Source organism: Schistocerca piceifrons, chromosome 7 (assembly GCF_021461385.2).
Source record: "Schistocerca piceifrons isolate TAMUIC-IGC-003096 chromosome 7, iqSchPice1.1, whole genome shotgun sequence".
Classification (NCBI taxonomy): Eukaryota; Metazoa; Arthropoda; class Insecta; order Orthoptera; family Acrididae; genus Schistocerca; species Schistocerca piceifrons.
The window spans coordinates 546953527-546971741 of NC_060144.1; the positions used below are offsets into that span (position 1 = coordinate 546953527).

An 18215-nucleotide genomic window follows, 5' to 3' on the forward strand; every position below is an offset into this window, starting at 1 on the left:
AAATCTTGCATTTTAAGTAGAATCGTTTTTTAACGCTACGTGTTCCCTAGGAGCTAAATAATATTGCGCAAGTTCATCAGTTCTAGGCGCCTTGCTTCCACTTTGGTTCTTCGAAACTTTTTTACACATTATCACATCTCCCATCTCATTTTAATCTGTTGCTACCCTCTCTATAATACAGTCTTCATGTTCGTTTCCTTCTCTCCTCTATATTTCTCTCACCGTTCGGCATTGCCTTTCCCGGCTCGTAGGATCATTGAAGACACTTGGTTTAAGAGCAGTGACAGAATGTCATATAAAAGGAAGAGACCTTGAGACGCCCGTAGGTTTCATATAGCTTATGTAATTGTAAGACAGAGATTTGGAAGCGACATTTTCCACTGAAAATCACATTTACAGTGAGATTGGCACTCTGTAATTTTAATGCAAAAAATTGACCTAGAGTTCCACGTTTAGTGTTTTACACAATAATCAAGCCAACCTATGGCGCACAATCATCGAACTAGCGAACCCAGTCACCCGTGTCCTCATATTAATAGCTATCGTGGTGGCTGCTGCTTCAACTGACCAGATATCAAGGATGAGGGAGCATCAGACAACAATAGAGTGAATCAGGAGCTAGAGAAACAACGTAGGTGGTGCATGGTGCTAAAGAATATTCCAGAAACAGATACACACAAAAAGTGGAATTACTTTTCAATCGCTTTTTCAACTATAATGGTGAACATTTGTGTTTACGAAAAGTAAAAAAATCTTCCGCAATTCAGCAGTTGAATATAAACCCTACAAGGGAAAGGATTACCATAACCACAGTTTAACAGCAATTCCGCACACCTTGCGCAACTATAACGTTCTTCAACAGCGATGGAATGGGTAATTTAGTGCACCGTATTTGGGCTACCAACTATTTGATGCACTTAGTTTACATTAGGACTTCCAGCCCACTTTTTTTGCTTATGTGATATCACAAGCCATCCCTGTTAACTCTGATGCCACCATCATGACATCACAAGCCACACTGCTGATGTCATCAATATGGTGCATTGTTGGAAATTTAAAAGTAAAAAGTGGCATATGGCAGGAAATAGAAAAATATGCTACATGTCGTTAGCACATAGTTAATAATGAAGCAGCTAATTTCATGCTGATCGCAAAACTATCAAAATTTTCAGCCAGTCGCAGCAATCTAGCAAATAGGGGATGGCGTTGGTGGGAAATTTTTAAATGAAAGAGCCAGTCTCACTGTTAAAAAATGGAATATGTCATTCACGGGAAATTTTCATTAAAATTAAGAAGTCAATGACGAAGCAGTACATTATGTAAAAGAACATCAAGTTAAAAACTATCTAGTTTAATTTCAGTATTTTCACTAGCTCATTATTCAACTTAATTGAACAGCATATTCTAAGGTATTCGCTTATATACCAAATTATCATATGTATACACACACACACACACACACACACACACACACACACACACACACACACACACACACACACTCACTCACGCACACACACACACAACGTTTGTGCCATGAACTTCTAGGTTACACTTGTTTACAACCAAACTTTGATTGTTGTCCTACACTATGCAACCCGTTGGAACCTCAGATTAAATATTTCCACATTTAAATTATCTTTCTTACCTTATTAAAATACATGTGGCTTGCTTATTGGTTCTACTATAATAAACTCTGAGTTGGTAGACGAGAGTAATTCGATCTTTGTACCACGCATTAATAGCATACGTTAAATTCATCTAGATACATAAAAACTGGTTCTATAATTTGCAAAACACACATGTGAACTTCTGTCGATACAACTTATAGCTTAAAGTGCACATGTCGACAAGAGTTATCAAAATAAACGATGTTATTATCACGTCTAAAATGATAAAAAAAACTCATTTATAAAACAGATATGGAAGTCAACCACAATCTATAGTTAGTGGTTGCTTGGATGTTAACTCCATCTTACAGTTCAAAACATTGACAACTTCTGTGGGCACACAGTAGAAACTACAATACACTCCTGTCAAACAGCATCCTGAACAGTAGTAATGCACATTTGTATAATTAAGAAACGAGAGTTGTTGTGCTATCAAAGACATACAAATAGTGTAGCGACATCAGAGAGTCTCAGCATGGTAATATAACCAACAGTAGATGCTTAATGTAGTGTACTATGAGATGAAGTTAATCCCCTAGCACATTGTCACTATAATGTAAAGGAACCTCTGTTATCTAGCTATTTTTATTATGTAAACATAAATGAACTTATAATAATTAATGTTGTTCTCTTATTTTCATCAAAATATTTCTTTTGTAGTTTGTAGAATTCAGTGTAATATGAAACTAACCATCCATCTGACAACTCACTTTCATGTACTAATGTTCATATTTTTTATTTTGACAGATAAACTCGTCAGTCTAAAAGACAACAGACAGCCTTTAAAGGCTCAAATATCACAAAAAATAAGGTGATAATTGTTTTGGAAACAAATGGTAGTCAACCGTACTCAAATTATGAGATTATTCTCAAAATTTCTTGCAAATTTCAAAAAGCAATTTACATATATGTTTTGGATTTAATCCACTTGAACAAGAAATAAGTGGCATTGGAGGCTTCAGCACCTTACTCATTTCCATGAGCACTATTGAATCCATACTCCACCAGCTGTAGCATTTTGACATCCACATGGATAATTCATTCCGTTGTTGTTGTTGTTGTTGTGGTCTTCAGTCCTGAGACTGGTTTGATGCTGCTCTCCATGCTACTCTATCCTGTGTAAACTTCTTCATCTCCGAGTACCTACTGCAGCCTACATCCTTCCGAATTTACTTAGTGTATTCATCTCTTGGTCTCTCTCTACGATTTTTACCCTTAACGCCACCCACCAGTACTAAATTGGTGATCCCTTGATGCCTCAGAACATGTACTACCAACCAATCCCTTCTTCTCGTCAAGTTGTGCCACAAACTCCTCTTCTCCCCAATTCTATTCTGTACCTCTTCATTAGTTACATGATCTACCCATATAATCTTCAGCATTTTTCTATAGCACCACATTTCGAAAGCTTCTATTGTCTTCTTGTCCATAACATTAAAATATCATGGCAAAGCAACTTTCGTGAAAATATCAGAATTTTGCAACGCAAGTTCTCTTGTAACAGTAGTTGACTGGAAGGATTAAATGCATTAAGAGATACTTATGGCTTCAGAACATGTAATATAAATTCATTTTCGCTGTTTATGTTAATAACTAATGCTCCTACTGGATTTTTGTCAGAAATAGCGATTATCATTATAATTTTTTACATTTTTATCACATAAGCAGCAACAACATCAATTAAGTTGTTGTTGCTTTAATATATGTCTTTCTGATGGTTACGTTTTTATCTAAAAAACCGGAATAAGAGTCTCTGAAAGCCCTATTAAAAAACAAAATGAAACAAGGCTATTGGCACTAACATCCTTAATACCAACATTTTGAAGCTGAAGTAGGGTATGTATGTGAGTATGTAAAATCTATTGCTGGCACACATACAAGCAAGGCACCAACTGCATTAGTAGTTTGCTTCCAGTAGCTGACATGCATTATTGTCTATGTTTTCATTTATCCAGTGTTCCTTTCCTCAGAGAGGTCAGGAACAATCTTGGCTTTTTCCAACAGCCACTGACAATTTGTCAGCAAGTTCAGACTTACCAGTGGCCATTTGCGCAAAGGAATCACTATGTGTCATATGATGATGAGCTGAGTCAAATGCATTGAGAAAAAGCATCAGCCACGTAAAAAAAATGGTTTCTACAAAAATCAAGCATTACATCATGAAATATCAGTTATGTAATTAGCCTACAACTATATTATTCTTATAATTGTTGAGTATGGTAAAACATGGAGCTTTATTAATACATTCAACTCATTGTCTGGATAGTTTTGAACATTGCCCCAATTTGCCCAGAATACTTGTCGTTTAGATACTTTTGCACATGACACAAAATTCAGGTCGTTTTGGTTATTTTTGAAGACTGTGTTACTGCTTGTGCAGTCTGTGTTGGCTCTTAACCACACATTCATGGTCATCTCCCAAATTGCTTATTTATAGACCCATGTTAGTGGAAGTGTCTTTACTTTCAGTCATGTCAGTTTTTTCGTTACTAATTATGATACCCCCTGTGTAAGATGTGATCACATTTAACAAAAAATGGTGTCTGCAAACAACGAAACTAGGAAGACTATCCTGATGTTCTGCAGCTGCTATCAGTAGGAAAGTAGCAAGGGCAGGAAACTATACTGAAATGCAGTTCACCCTGAATGTAAATAAATAAAACCTGTTTTTTTGTGAAAGGACAAGAAAAGAGTTACTGCTTTTTTTGTCATACTGCCAAGATTCTGTGTCAGTAAACTGGTTCCTACTACGTCAAAGAGAATGGATCCTTGTAAATGAATTTAGATCTGACATGCAGCAATTTTTGAATTTTATGTCTTTTTGAAATTTTTTTCCGTAGCGAATTTTACTGTTTTCTTACTTTCTGATTCAATGTTCATTCATAGGGAAAAATAAAGTATCATTTGCAGTAATCATTGTCTACATCATAGCTACTAGTAATGAGTTAGCTGTCGTAGCTAGTTTTAAATAAGTCCTGTGGCTTGGAGTTCAGTGTAATTTTGAGGAAATGACTCACTTTGTCATACACAATTATTAACTACATTTTAAAACTTGCTCTAAGAGTGCATAAATTAAATTTATATAGACAGCATCTGTTTTGCAAATATGTGGCGTCATAATCACATACACTAGTCTTACACTACTAAGCCTTTGTCTCAATACATGTCAGCACGAAAGGCTCCTCTTAGTATTCTGATAACAATAATTATATCTTTGTACTACTTATGTGTGAAAAATAGTTTTTCCTCCTTTGACACATTTCGAATTTCCTCATTCCTGTAATCAGGAAACAAATACAAGTAATCTTACAGTTCAGATAAAACACAAAACGCATACAAACAGCGGTATAGAAAGATGATGTAGAAATACTAGCCCAGTGTTCGTGGCATGAACATTACCCTAATCTCGTTCAATAGATATTTCTAACAGACGGTACTGTATCTGTTACGTACATATGATTTTGTAGCTTCTTCAATTACAGCTTGAGCAACCCTACCCCATCCACAAATATAGCCCTGTATGTCCCAACTAATTTTTCATCTCACAGTAAATTAAAACTATCTTGTAGTCTTGAAATTATATAGTTGGCACACACAGCTTATATCCATTGTCATCCTCTGATGTTTGAATATTATTTAAGACCTTTTAGCTGAAATCTACTGCACATACTATTTAACATCCAACTGCTGACACCTCCAGTAGCTGAACTCTCCAGTAGCTGATACCCTCAGTTGCTGCCAGTCCCTAGTACATGACACTGCTCAGTAGCTCATGCAGACAATAGCTGACACACACACAGCAGCTGTCACCCAACAATAGTTGACTCTCTGGGTAACTCACACCCATAGCACATACACATGTCACTTCCTGGAGACAGAATACTATTTCAGATCCATATCCATTGTCCAGATCGCCAGTAGCTGAAAATACCATTAGCTGACACTGTCAGCTTCTGACATCCCTAATAACTGAGAGCCCTAGTAGCTGACAGCCCTAGTAGCTGACACTCCCAGCAGCTGACACCCCAAGTGGCTAACATGCTCCGCATAACACACAGTCAGCTTCTGGTGGTTCAGTACACTTTTTAAGTCCAATGGCTGACATCCATCTGGTGTTAGAATACTATTTAGGATCCAGCTCTAATACTTGATGCCAGGTTTTGGCACGTACTACTGAGCTGTGAACACAGTTGGGAACTGCCGATTATCGCCGCCTGGCCTGTTTAGCATTTTATTTTGTTTCAGTTTTCGAACTGTAGCCTGTATGGAGAATGAACAGAAAAAAATTATAAGGAACAAAGAATATCAAATGAAATTTCCATTGGTTGAGGTTCAAAAGCTGTAAAGTATTTTATAAAAAGCATTTTAACCATTAGGTTTTTATTCGCCACATTAGTCATCTACTACTTGTTTCTGTTATTAACCATCATCCAGGATGCAGGGCACAACTACTAATCCTTTGTGTCCTACATCGTGGATGATGGTTAATAACTGAAGCCGGTAGATAACTAATGTGACAAATAAACAGCTTGTGGTTAAAATGCATTTTATATAAGAAAAGAGAAAATCAATTGCTTCAAGCTATTGAAGCTGTTAGAAATGGAACGCCCATAGTGAGTGCTAGTAAATTGCTGATAAGTTCAAGAACAACTCTGACATACGAAATTTCTGGGAAACGTCCAGTTTAAAGACAGATGGAATCTTCTGTTTATTGGGTGAAAAATGTAGATCTTCGTTAGTGAAATGGATCCTGAAGAGTTAAAACAGAGGATTGCTTATTAGTATAGTCAACTAATGGGAGTCGCAGTTCAATAAATGTATTTGGATACTCCATTCAGAAATGGGGAATCTAACAAGAACTGGTTTTTGCAAGGAGATAACGGCACCAGGGAGCATGCTCCATATGTTGAGACATCAGGAACTTTACTGTGGGAGGATATGATTCGAGAAGCATTCTATCCAGCTTCCCATAGCAGTTTATGATGCCTGTTAGAAAAAAAAGTGAATGCTGCTATTAAAAGTGTAACACAAAATTACAATGCCTCCACACCAGGTTTTGCTCATAGGTAATGGAGAATGATACTACTTTTTGAAACAGGTAGTGGACTGGCATATCGTTGTAAACGTAATATTTCTCTGACAAAGCAAGTCCCGACTTGTCTTGCCTTGTCAAAATGGCGAAATATGAGATGTTCTGAGATTGTGAAAGTACTGAATAGCTGACACAGCACAAAAAATATATCAGAAAGGGGAGGGTCAGTCATTCTCGTTAAATTATTGATGCTCAGCAGTTACAACCATAGTAGTCATTAAATGCCTTTCTTCTGACATGCACGCAACAAAAAAAAAAAAAAAAAATCGTAAGTCTATCATGTATTACTTTTAACGATCTTACATCCTTCACTTACTGATAACTTGCTGTCATCAGGGACTTTTTCCAATCAGTGTTGCACTTTCCGCAACCAGCCTACTCCCACCCCGCCTCCCCTCCACCTTCAAAGAAACCTTATCGTTGCAAAATTCAGAGTAGCGGTCGTTATGTACCTGGAGGACCGCAAAAGACCAAGGACTCATTGACTTATTAGGAAAGTTACGGTAGACTGACAAACATGGACATCATTGGTCGTTTTATAAATATTGATGTCGCAATATTACCATATAAATGGTTCAAAGTTAATTTCTTATAAGCTAACAACCAGTGTTATGTACAGTTTCAGTTAAGAATTTTCCTTGTGAAGTAACATGAGAAATCACAAAAAGAAAACAGAGGCACAACACCAAAATAAATATACAGTGAAAAGACAAAAACGTAATAGCTGTTTCTGCACTGAGGAAGGTCGCCAATAAATAAGGAATAAGTTTGACAACATTACAGAAATTATGTTGAAAAATGAAAACCAAACATGCTGTTAATAATATTCATAGCTACAAATAGTTCCACCGGTCAATTAGCTAGGAAAACATTATCATAAGTAAAGTAGGTGAGTAATTTAATGTGCATTAATTTTAAAATTTATTACTATAATCCACAAGTAACACAGGGACCCAGCATGTAAACAATTATTAACTAGAATATTTATACAACGTTTTACAGCCACTTGTTGGCATTATTGTTGACATATTATATTATTTTCCACTTCAAACCGTAATACAACAGTGTCTGATGTTGGATACCAAAAAGCACAATGAGTCCAGATCAAGAAAACAGGATTTCTTCTGCTTCCATGTTACAGGTCTTGAAGCATCTGTGTTATTTTGAACCACATTACGCACTGAAATGCCTTCATCGTTGGAGGACGAGAAATAACACCCAATCTCAAGAGCAAGATGTTTCAACTCCAAATATGAAGTTGCATGGCTGACTGATCTGAATGAATGCAACGTATATGTACCATTAAGATTCTTACCTGTCAGTCATGATGAATTTTCAGCAACAGCAATGTGTGCATAGTATGTTGTGGGAGAGTGAACAACATAAACACCTTTGATTTCATAAATAGTGAGACGAACTAACAGTTTCTTTCATTTGTGCCTAGTAGGAAACCAGTTATATAAAAATGGGAATTCCTGTTTTTAAGGTATCACCCAGTGGAACTATACGAAATATCAATGTACATTCTCTAAAAGAAGATTATCGTGACTCTGTCTAATTTGCAAGAGTGTTTGATTCTCACATAAACTTTAATGGTTTGGTTGATATCTAAACACTTTTTCAGAAGTGAATGTCGAAACAATATAGTCAGAACGAGTGCTTTAGACGCCCTTAACACTTGGGTGATTTTGAAGCGTACTTTAGCTTTGAGTATATTTATTATATTGAAGTGATTCCATGCCAGTACAGCAAGCAATTGTTTGCTATATTTTTAGATGTTTTTTCGTTTTATATTCAGCTGGTGAATAACGTGGAATTCAGCTTAATTGCTATTTTATCAAGTCAGGTACAGCTACCATAGCTTGGTAGGTTGGTGGACATAACCCAGTTGTTAATTCAGGCTGTAACAACCTACTGCTTTGTATAGGTTGTTCTAAAAATTGTTGAAGATTGACTAGAATGTGTATTAAATTTATATGTTTCCAATTTGTGCGATACCATAAAATTCTGATCGATTTGTGCTGCAATTCACAGTTAACCATTCTTTTACTTTATATGTGAAAATATGATTTGTTGAATGGTATAATTTTTATACCAGGTGTAGATCTATATTGTGAAAAATATGTAAAAACTTTAAATGTGTAGAAAAAATGAGTACAACTGAAACTTTGAGTATTCCAAAATGTGTGCAATTGGAACTTTCAATACTCGTTGCTGACGCTAGAGAATATGTAAATGCGGAAATGTGCATCTAACTTTCTTTGGAATGTAACCTTTTTTATTGTAAATTTTACACTGAGAGCATTGTTTGTTCGAGTTTCTACCTTCCTGTTCCCTCTGGCATATTTTAGAAAGATAGAGCTGAAATCTACAGATGTGATGGTACTTTATCTGACATGAACAGAGAGAGATGAAAATTGCTGATGATGAAACAATATGGTTTTTAACATAAACGTTAGTTTACTATGAAACAAAGAGAAATTAAATTTACCAGTAGAGCCAATATAAGATGAAATTTACTGGCAAACGCAACAGTATTTAACATAAATATTAACTTGTAAAAAAAGCAAAGCGTTAAAGAAATGATGAGACTGCAATATTTGATATTAATACTGAGCATATGTGTGTGTGTGTGTGTGTGTGTGTGTGTGTGTGTGTGTGTGTGTGTGTGTGTGTGTGTGTGAGCACTTGTGTTGGCTTAGAAGATTTTTGATAAATAATCGAATAACTTAAAATATGACGCTCAGGTGAAGAAGAAGCTTGTAGAAGTAGTGCAGTAAAATTGGTTATTTCTGAACATGGCGGATATTGGAAAAATAATACTGCACTGTCATTTGACGTTTTTCTTTGGTTAATACAAAAAATTTCTGGGCACTACCATCTTGGCTCTCTCACTTATAAATTTACCACCATACCTGAATTTTTTAAAGTGCTGCTTTTGGACGAAAAATTTAAAAATATTCCCACATATGTCATCTTACATTTCTGAGTGCTATGACAGGATGTTTCATTTGTAATTATCTGCAAAGCTATCTTGTATATTTTTTTCTGCCTTTCAGCATCTTCGAATTTTAAATTACCTGCCATCTGTCATCTTGATGATATAATTAAAAATGGACTTGGCTTATCACATCATAATGATGATAATATCACAGGCTTATGAAATAAAAAAAAAACACAAAGCTGGACAGAAACCCCAATCTAAAAGAAGTGTGCCACATAGTTGGTAGCTATACTGTTGTGCTCATATGCGACTAATGCAAGCTATTTGACATAACATGTTTACACTTTTTTATCAATACTTTGTGATAAAAATTGAGTGTGAGTGCAGTATGGAACTGTTACTGAAGGACAGTGCGTTCTTGGTAAAATTTTTGTGCAAAGTAGTTTCTATACTATTTTGAAGAGGACTATTTTGAAGAGGATTATACTGGCTCATGTGTTATTAATAGAACTAAACTCTTGATAATCTTTTCAGTTTGTGAAAAAAAACTATTGTGCCATGCAGACTAGATTTAATTAGATTGGTTACATACCTATATAACGCATGTCCCTGTGCATTGTTGGGCACTTCTTCCCCTGAAAAAAAGGTGGCTTCTTAATATGTAATGTTTAAAAAACAATCCATCAAACAGAAGAATTACTGGCGAAACATTTCGATAATATATGTTATTAAGGAAAACTAAACACATACTTACATATGCAATTTTACTGTGTACAACATTTTATTAGTATCCCTGAATATAATCAAATGTGAACAATAGTCACATGTAAAAGTACCATAAATGCTTTGTGTCAAAATAAATCTTAGTGAAATCTGCCAGGTGAACTCACAGCGTAACATACTTAGCACAGCGATATTTCTTAAAGGTAACACAAGAACAGTGAAAGAGATTTTCTAGAAAAAGAGTCATCAGTCTAATTTATATTTAGATTTGTGGTTTATGTATTACCATCAGACATACTTTTCCCCCTAGGACAATTGACACTTGATGTCAATCAGTGTACATTCTCTTGTTTATACTGGAGAATGAAAATTAGTTTCGATTTTTTAAATAATGAACACATTTACTTTGAAGTGTTTGGGCATCATATAATTAGTAGACCATGTTAATCATACACGTCTATTTACAAAAGATTACAATGTCTAATGCTAAATATTATATCATGACAATGGCTGCAGTAATCAAGTGTGACTGTTTGTGTCGATCAGACAACGTGAATGCCATAAAAACTAGTCACTGAATGAATAAAGTGATGTTGCAGCTTCTAAGCGCTTGTGTTTACTTCTTTAGATTCAGTTGGAGATTTGTATAATAAATTTACTATTACATTTTATTCGTTAGAGATGCATGACATCAAATAAATTTGTTACAAAATGTTGTTATTTAATGATTCAGTGACGAGGGGACGTTGTTGCTCTGTCACAGTTGGCATGGCAACAGATAAATTCATAATAAAATATTATTCTTTAATGGCACATTGATCAGTACTGTGTCCTGTTTGGCATGGCACAAATAAATTTATTATGAAATGCCATTATTTAGTTATGCACTGGAGAGCGTTTGTTGCTGCAGTTCGCTGTAAATAAAATTTTATTCTTTAATAATGTACTGACGAGTGGCCATTGATTTTGGGTACTGGTTGGCTCGGCATGAAACATATTTATTGTTCTTTAATGATGCAGTGGCGAGTGGCCATTCTTGCTGTTCCCTGTTTGGCAATCCATCGACTGAATTTATTATAAAAGTTAAGCTTCATTGATACATTGGCGAGCAGCTTTTGCTGCTGTCCACTGTTGTTTGGCATGGTATGAAACAGATTTACCAAAAATGTTTTATTTATTCTCACACTGACCGGCGGACATTGGTGCTGCGCCCTGTTTGAAATGGGAACAAATAAATTCATTATAAAATCTTAGTCTTTAATGCTGCAGTGATAAACGCCATTGCTACTGAGCCCAGTTTGGCAAGACACCCACACTACATAGAAATCACCCACGTGATTACATGTGTCGCAGCCTACTAGGGTTTCTCAGTTAGTCGTATGACCTCTGATGCGCATGTAATTGTTCCAGTTACTCGCACATTTCGAATTCCCCATAAGACCGATCGGCTGTTGAAAACCCAGTTCCACGCCATTTGGCGGAAATGGTCAGCTTCTGGACGCCGGCACACCAGAGGCTTTTCAGAGAGTAGAGAGAAAAATGGAGAGGAGGAACGGCGATAGATACTAACAGCAGACGCCGTGGCATTGCTGGCCAACTCTTGTTGCCACAGTGGGTGTACGCTGGGAGCAAAGCAGAGTGTGTGGGACGGATAACTGCTGTTCACTGAAGCAACGTAGCTGACGTGGAGTGTTTGATGCTGTGAGAAGTAAGGCGCTGTGTCATGTATGCGCTGTTAATTTGGGGGAGACCTGTGAATGCCTCTATACCTTGCACACCGAAGCCAGGTCCAGCTGTATTTGTGTTGGGTCCTAAGCGTGAAAGTACTGCATCGCCACTTTAACACCGACTACAGTATGCAAGAGCAGTGTGAGCACCGAATTAATTTCATGTTGCAATTTTCTTGGTAGTTGCCTGTGGTATTTATTTGACAGATGCCTCTACTTCGTATTGTGTGACGAATGTGTTCAATGGATCGTGTTTGACTGGTTCGTCACACAGATATTCCTTGTTATTCTGTGATATTTATTTAGGTCTTTGATAAAGTCTTCATCAAAAGTGTTCCGCTGGTTCAAGAAAGATTAAGATTATATTAATGGTGTATTTGATGAACAATTATTAAGATCCAATTTAATGGGTTACCTTTTGAGTAAGTGGGAGAGGCATTAATATAGCAGTGAAATTCCTGCTTTGATCAGACTGAGTTTTGTTCTCTGGTGCAGACAGTGGTGTATAGTACTGGGTTATCTTGAACTTTATTTATTCATAGCAAAAGAGTGAGAAATTTTAAAGGAAAACGGTATTTCCTTACGTTACGTAAATTATGCAGATTACTCTCATTTAGGTAGTGCGTTAATTTATGTGGTAGTAAAATAATTGTGACTTGTGAGTATTGTTAAGAGCTTTCCTTAAGAATAAATGCACAGAATATGGTCCAATTTGTGTGTGAGTCAGCCCACTTTACCACTCGAATCTTTTAAATTAGTTTTTGTATTGTTTTCATTAAATGTCAGATCGTTTAAGTTTCCAGACTGGTATATAATACAGAGGGAAAGTTTATACTTCATGTCATTATGGTACCAGGGTAATTCATAATGTCGCGCCATAAGCGGCAAAAACGGAATGAAAGGAGACTCAATGCGAAATGAACACGACTATTAACTACTATTTTCACAAAATGCAAGTTGCAACAATTACAGGCATACTTAAAATTTAATTTTTATTCATTTATTGATGATATTTCCCAGTCGAAACATCAACAAGAGTTCTTTAAAAGGAAATTTTATCATATGTCAGTCATTTATATAAAGATTCAGCAATATAATGGTGTTGAAAATTATTTACTACGTTCTTAGTACGTCTGCAACACAGCTCATGTGTTTTAAGAAATCACAAACTTATATCTTTTTATTATAAAGACATGTTACTTTCGGGAAACTTCTATAATTTCATTTTTGAACATATACACTGTGGTTAATACCACTTTCTTACATTACTGTGATGTTTCACTTGTACATTACGTTTTCATCAATTGTCCTGAACAAAATAACTTTGAAAGCATCTTCTTATTGTATGTTTTTCTGATTTCTAAATACGTAGCCTGAGGACAGTAGCTAAACTGCAGCAATTGTTGTTGTTTAGTTGTTTTCTGCAGTACTTAGTTTATCATTCCCCACGTCATTAAATGTAGAGAGCTTCACCACAATCACCCATTCCTTTCCCTTTTCCGCGGTTTCGCCCTCCCTCTAAGGAAAAAGAATTGTCGTAAACGTCCATTACGTCGTCTGTTAAACATACGACAGTCTGATGAATGGCCAGAGGATGTGCAAGGACAAGTCAGATGATTTTTCGTAGTACGAAACCGTGAGATGTTGTCATCGCAGGACTTGGCAAAAAGTGTGCGCACAGTGTAATGTTGCACAAGGGGAAAGGAAATCTTTCAGCTGTAGAATGAAATTTGTGACCATGATATATAACATGGGCATCCATTCTATAAACAGAATTTTTTTCTGTATTGCGAGATTCATTTCCTTCACTACATCGTATGAGAAATAAGCTAGACTTGTGCATCTAATATTATTATAAAATAAGATAGGCTAGTTGCATTGTGTTTCATTTGTGCAGGACTTTGGCTGTAGTTTTAAATGTTGTTTTTCGAATGCAAATGTGGTAGTTAAAAGCCAATAAGTGCAGACTATTATTTTTAATTGAATGGGGTCAGGTTAATCCATTCATTTTCGTTAACAGCTTTTCCACTAGTATACTGAAGTTAAAGCCAAATGTTCGTTTCTGCTTTCCAGTCTACAGAGAAACTCTGCTTCCGTGCTGATACATAACCCGTCTTGTACTTACGATTTCTGAGACAAATGCACTACAGTTAAAAGGAAATCGCTTTAACCTGAAGCTACAGTTCAGTGCAACAGTGTCACTCGAATACAACACATTTTCTGAAACAGGTTATATTTACTTTGAGTTCCCCTGTAATACAATTTCGCACAGTAAAGTTACTATCAGGTTCGTTATCTTCAGTCAGACTAATCCAAAATGTTAGAGCAGTATTCCAAAAGAGGTTGTAGAAAAATCTTGCATGTGGTCTTCTTTGTGGGGGGACCGAATTTTCATAAAATTCTTCTAACAAATGTATACTACAACTCTATAGTAGAATGCGTGCACATTTTGTTTCAGACAACAGAATAAAATTGTGCCACATAACAGTTTCAAATCCAAAGATGACTAAGGTATCACCAGCACGTAAACTACATACGCACGTCAGGTGGTAAGTCACACCAGTCGTATCCAGGCTAAAACCACTGCGCAACAAGGCTGGTGCATTGTCAGAAAGAGCACATGTCCCAGGCTTCCTGCAGACACATTTATACTGCGGAAAAGATAACATGTGCTTCAAAGTGTGCAGCTAAATTGGCGGAGCAGTCGTAGACTTACTCCAGGCAGAACAGTACAGTTCTTGTGGGCAAAACGTGTAAATCATACATAGAGTCACCGCCAGTTATCGATTTGATTCCTATTTTACCTTATACTCTGGTGAACATATTTATTGCCTCACTTAGGGGCCTATGGGAGCCCTGCAAGCTCTTATGAGTGACACACAAATCAATGAGCTGGCGAAAATCATTTCCACGCTAGACCAGTTTGTAACGTAACTCAAAACTAATTCGTAAGAATCGCGTATATGTGCGTACACGGGAGCGTTGACGTCACCGGTGAAACAAGTACCACCCTGCTAAGACAAAAATGATCTATGCGTTATGGGATCAACCACCGTTTACTCAGCTTAAGTCTCTTACTTATTAGTGCTTCAGCTCTGACGGTATCTTGTCGCCCAAGATAGTTCGACCGAGGAATGAAACAGTACGCATGCGACAGCGTGCCGCACCTAATATATTCCAAAACGCAGTGCAGAAAACGGCGTTCTTCCAGTATTCATAGCTCGGTGTGTACTGGTGACAGAAAGGTAAGGTCGAGTGTTTTGGATAACTCTTGGGCTAGACGCCATTTGTACACGCAACAGGAGGATCTTGTTAGTGGTACCATCCTACAGTATACGGTCAAAGCATGGATCTCACAAACTTCCTCCTGATTTGGCAATTGAGCAAACCGATTGCTTCTTTTAATTCAATCTAGTCTACGGTGAGCTTTAAGGGGCTAATGGGGGCACCATGAGTTCGTGGATGGTCCCTACAGAAAAACGCAAACAAGGACATTTTTTGCCACTTTTTCGTATCAAACAGAGTCGCGGATTCCAAGACAATTATGCACAGTAAAAGGCTGATATTTTTATAATATATTCCTCAGATTCAAATCTCGAATATCCTTGAAATGTTTCTTTATAATTTCATCCATTTCCGAGATATAGCGGTTCAAAGTTACCCTACTTGTGCACGTAAAATACGTACCTAAGATCTGGTGTGAGGCGGAAACGAAGCACTCGGCAGGGATAAATATGTTGTGATGTATCTCCGTTATCATTAAAAGGGTTGTGGCAGCTCAATTTTACAGTACTGAAACACATGCAATATTTCTGTGCATGTAAAATCCAGTCTGAGGTGTAAAGTTGGTTTTGCGTTACTTCAATTTCACATAAATAAACTATCAAAATCTTGCTGACCTGAAAAGTTTCTTTCATATGAGGGACATGCTGTGCTGTGGCAGGCAAAAGAAGGTAATAGCGGCAAATTCTCCTGCAGGAACACAAGAAAGGCAAGTATGCTACTGTTTAAAAGACTCTGCCTCAGAAGTGGGGGACCAGCTGGCTCATTCTACCTTCCTCAACATCTATAACATTTTCCTGAAAAATTTTTGGCATGCAAACATACTGGAGCGTTATTATGCTGAGACAGAAGGAAACAGTGGTAGTGGGAATAAAAAAAAGTTAGACAGTGATTGTGATATATAAGGAGCGAAGGAGACACGGAAAGTGAGAAGGAAATAGAGGGACACAGTGGCAGTGGAACATAGTTGACAGTTCTAGGAAAAGAGTAGAGGAGAAAATGTCAGTGGGAAACAAAAACGAGGGACAGTGTTGAAGTTGTAGAGAGGCAATGATACTGTTTCTATGATAATGACAACGAGGAAGAGTGAGAGAGTGACAGTGAGAGAGTGACAGTGAGCAGAGACAGCAGGCAGTCGGAAGAAATGAACGAGACGTGAGCAGAAAGAGAGACCAACAGAGAGACAGTGACAGTGACAGTGAGAGGCGGTAGAAGTAGTGAGACAGACGAACGACACAGTGGCTGTGAGACAGAAGACAGGGACAGAGAGACACAAAGAGATAATGGCATTGAGTTAAGCAGATAGTGGAATTCAGAGGCGTAAAAAAAAAAAAAGGCGCAAATATGTTCACATGCAAACATTTTTGGAAAATTTTTAAAGCTGCTGAGGAAGGTAGAATCAGGCAGCTGGTATTCCACTTTTCACTTAAATAGGTGCATACTCGCATTTCTTGTGTTCCGATAGGAACATTTTTCCGCTGGTACGCATTTTCACGCCAATAGTGTCCTGTATTTCACTGCTTTGCAGTATTTCAATATTCAATAAAAGTTGCTTGCCGTACTGTAATAAAATTAAGGTACTTTTAAAATCCCCTAGTGTACGGAACAAAAATACCTGTGACCTACATTACTGAAGTATATTCTAGTCGTATGTAACTACTGTAAACATTTACACATATGATAAATAAATGAATTAAATATGAAACTTTTTCCACTCTGTTTTCGTTAGGTCTGTCGAAATTAGGGTGGGGGTTAGTTCATTATGTGAAAGAGACATAGTAAAAACAGTGAAGGAAAAGCAGAAAAATTTTAAGACTTTTTAAACGTCTGCCACTTCAAAGAATGAATTTGTAGCACATTTCATATGTAATTAAACTGAAGGTGTGCAGGAATTAATGAAGCAGTTCAAGATATGAAAAAACTGGTCTTGGAAAGGACGCTGTTTTGATAGAAATGCTTAAGGCTCGAGGCAATTAACAATCTACAAAATGGTTCAATGGCTCTGAGCATTATGGGACTTAACTTCTGAGGTCATCAGTCCCCTAGAACTTAGAACTAAATAAACCTAACTAATTTTAAACATAGCTGCGCTACAGCAATGGTTCCACGTAAATCAGACTAAGAACAGCCGACCAATTGCAAAGGATAAAGTAAACTTTACCTAGGTTTCAATAGATATAAATCTATCTTCTTCAGAAGATGCCTGGGGACAATGAACATCGTAATATATATTAAGGTATGAAACATGAGTCAAGAGTAAAGTTTAACATATATTAAGAAAATATTGTATTACAAGATGTGAGAAAGATTCTTGGTACTTACAGTATTATAACAACATGAAGTGATATGTCCTTATCGTTTAGGCAAACATCTGCATAGTTACATTAATCATATAAAATATAGCCCTGACACCAGGGTTTGTCAAACAAATAAAATAGGTACATAGAAGTTGCAGAGCGCCTAAGCGACTGAGTAAAATCGGCCAGCGTAGTAGCACAGCGGCCAGGGCAGGTGGCGCTCATGTCGCAAACTATGTGCCGATAGGCGTACTGAAGTAACATTTGAAACATCAATTTTAATTGCGTTCTTAAATAGAGTGATAATAAATAAATTGGCAAGCATTTGACACTCCCGTTATGACATTGTGGGAGGTATAGGAACAATGACGTAGATACATACATCAAAAAGACAGGTGGCGCTTCCGCCGTGAGTTACATGCAGTGGTCTATATAGCCAAAATATAAAGTTATATTACCATATTAGTGAAGCCCATAGAA

The 18215-nt window shown here is 36.8% G+C and overlaps 1 protein-coding gene across 2 annotated transcripts in view; it reads right to left on the minus strand.

Moving 5' to 3' along the window:
- The window catches only part of LOC124805071 (carbonic anhydrase-related protein 10-like), a 925040-nt gene that overhangs the window by 24055 nt on the left and 882770 nt on the right, over positions 1 to 18215 (minus strand). For both annotated transcript variants that reach the window (XM_047265497.1, XM_047265498.1), the window contains one exon: positions 10299 to 10341. In XM_047265497.1, the coding sequence (XP_047121453.1) occupies positions 10299 to 10341 (43 nt within the window). The remainder of the gene's footprint in view (positions 1 to 10298; positions 10342 to 18215) is intronic.